Here is a 1,572-nt window from a genome sequence, read left to right on the forward strand (position 1 = left end):
TCTGGTTAGCAGTCAAGTGCCTTAGCCACTATGCTACCAGAGCTCCCAAAAATTTGTCTATAGAAAGATAATTGGTTTGGGTGGGGCCCTTTGCACATTTAGCCTTGTTCCTAAAGGAGCACCTTTGATTGAAACCTACCGGCTTAGTTTCCGCAGAATTTTCCTGGACCTTTCTCAGAGATGGTTCAATTCTGTAAAGTATGGATTCTTAAATTTGCTCAGGAAAGACCACAAGTGGCTATAAGATTTTCAGAGTTTTTTCACTTAGTATGTATCCCTGTAATTATTTGATTGGCCAGAGATTTTTTATAATCCTGAATACTCATCCGGCAACCAGAAATGGTGATGGGGTGTGCATGCAGATTCAGAAATGTTGTACCTTAGATGCCGTTCGGCTGAGCTCCACTGCAATGTCCCCTCCAGTGTTGCCAAGACCGATTACTAAGACACGTTTGCCCTGAAAGCCTTCTGGGATCTTGTACTCTTGACTGTGTAGGATCTGGCCTTCAAATTTATGGATTCCTGAGGGGAGGAAAGGATTTGAAAATTAGAACTATCTAGAGCTATAATTCTTCAATATGCACGGATAGAGTTTGTGGAACAAGGGGGAGGGGGGTCTCAGACACATGGCAGCCATTTCCCCTGCCACTAGTGGCAGGCAGTAGAATCAGCATATGATCTTCATCTGTCATTTGATGCCCAGAGAGAGATTTAGTACAAACCTGTCTTGGTAAATTTTCCACTTTAGAAAATTATGGATAACATTATGAAGAGTGAGAACTCCAGAACACTTAACTGTGCTCATGCAGAACCTGTACAAAGATCAAGAGGCAGCCATTTGAACAGAACAAGGGGAAACAGCATTGTTTAAAACCAGAAAAGTTGTACATCAGGGTTGTATCCTTCCACTACACTCATTCAATATGTATGCTGAGCAAGTAATCTGAGAAGCTGGAGTAAATGAAGAAGAATTTGGCATCAGGATTGGATCATTCACAACCTGTGATATGCAGATAACACAACCTGCTTGCTGAAAGTGAAGAGGACTTTGAAGCACTTATGATGAAGATAGAGACTACAGCTGTGGTGGTTATGTTTGTGTGTCAACTTGGCTTGGCCTGGTTGAGTGGCAGGGCAGCTGGTGGTAGTTATTCCCCATGATGAGACTGTCAATCAACTCCATGATGGGATCTACCACAAGCAGCTAAGTAGCTGCTTTGGGTATGTGGTCAGCTTCCTGTATAAGAAGCAGCTTTGGGAAAGGTCTCTAGCCTATGGCACGCTTGGACCCTGCATGTAGCCATGTCGTTGCTCAGCAGCCTGCTATGCTCTGCCAACCTTGGGACTTACAATGGACTTAAGTTAATGGCCTGCTGTGTGGTTTGGTAACATCGGACTGTGCCTTTTTACTTGTCAACCTTGGGGCTCTCAGCCTCAGCAGCCAGCAGCTGTCTGAGTGAAGAAACATCTTTGCTCCAGTGGGCCAGAAGCAGGAGGTAGAGCTGGACCCCAAGGTTGAGGGGCTTTCAGCCAGCTCCTAGAGCCTAGCAACTTTGATCTTGGACTTAAAAC

General features: G+C 44.7%; 1 protein-coding gene across 1 annotated transcript in view; it reads right to left on the reverse strand.

Moving 5' to 3' along the window:
- Positions 1 to 1,572, reverse strand: part of FMO4 (flavin containing dimethylaniline monoxygenase 4) — a 29,907-nt gene that overhangs the window by 11,702 nt on the left and 16,633 nt on the right. The window contains 1 exon segment of the mRNA XM_007947127.2: positions 380 to 522. Coding sequence (XP_007945318.2) covers positions 380 to 522 — 143 coding nt within the window.

This window comes from Orycteropus afer, unplaced genomic scaffold, assembly GCF_000298275.1.
Source record: "Orycteropus afer afer isolate SDZICR_OR568_19922 unplaced genomic scaffold, OryAfe1.0 scaffold00175, whole genome shotgun sequence".
Taxonomy (NCBI): Eukaryota; Metazoa; Chordata; class Mammalia; order Tubulidentata; family Orycteropodidae; genus Orycteropus; species Orycteropus afer.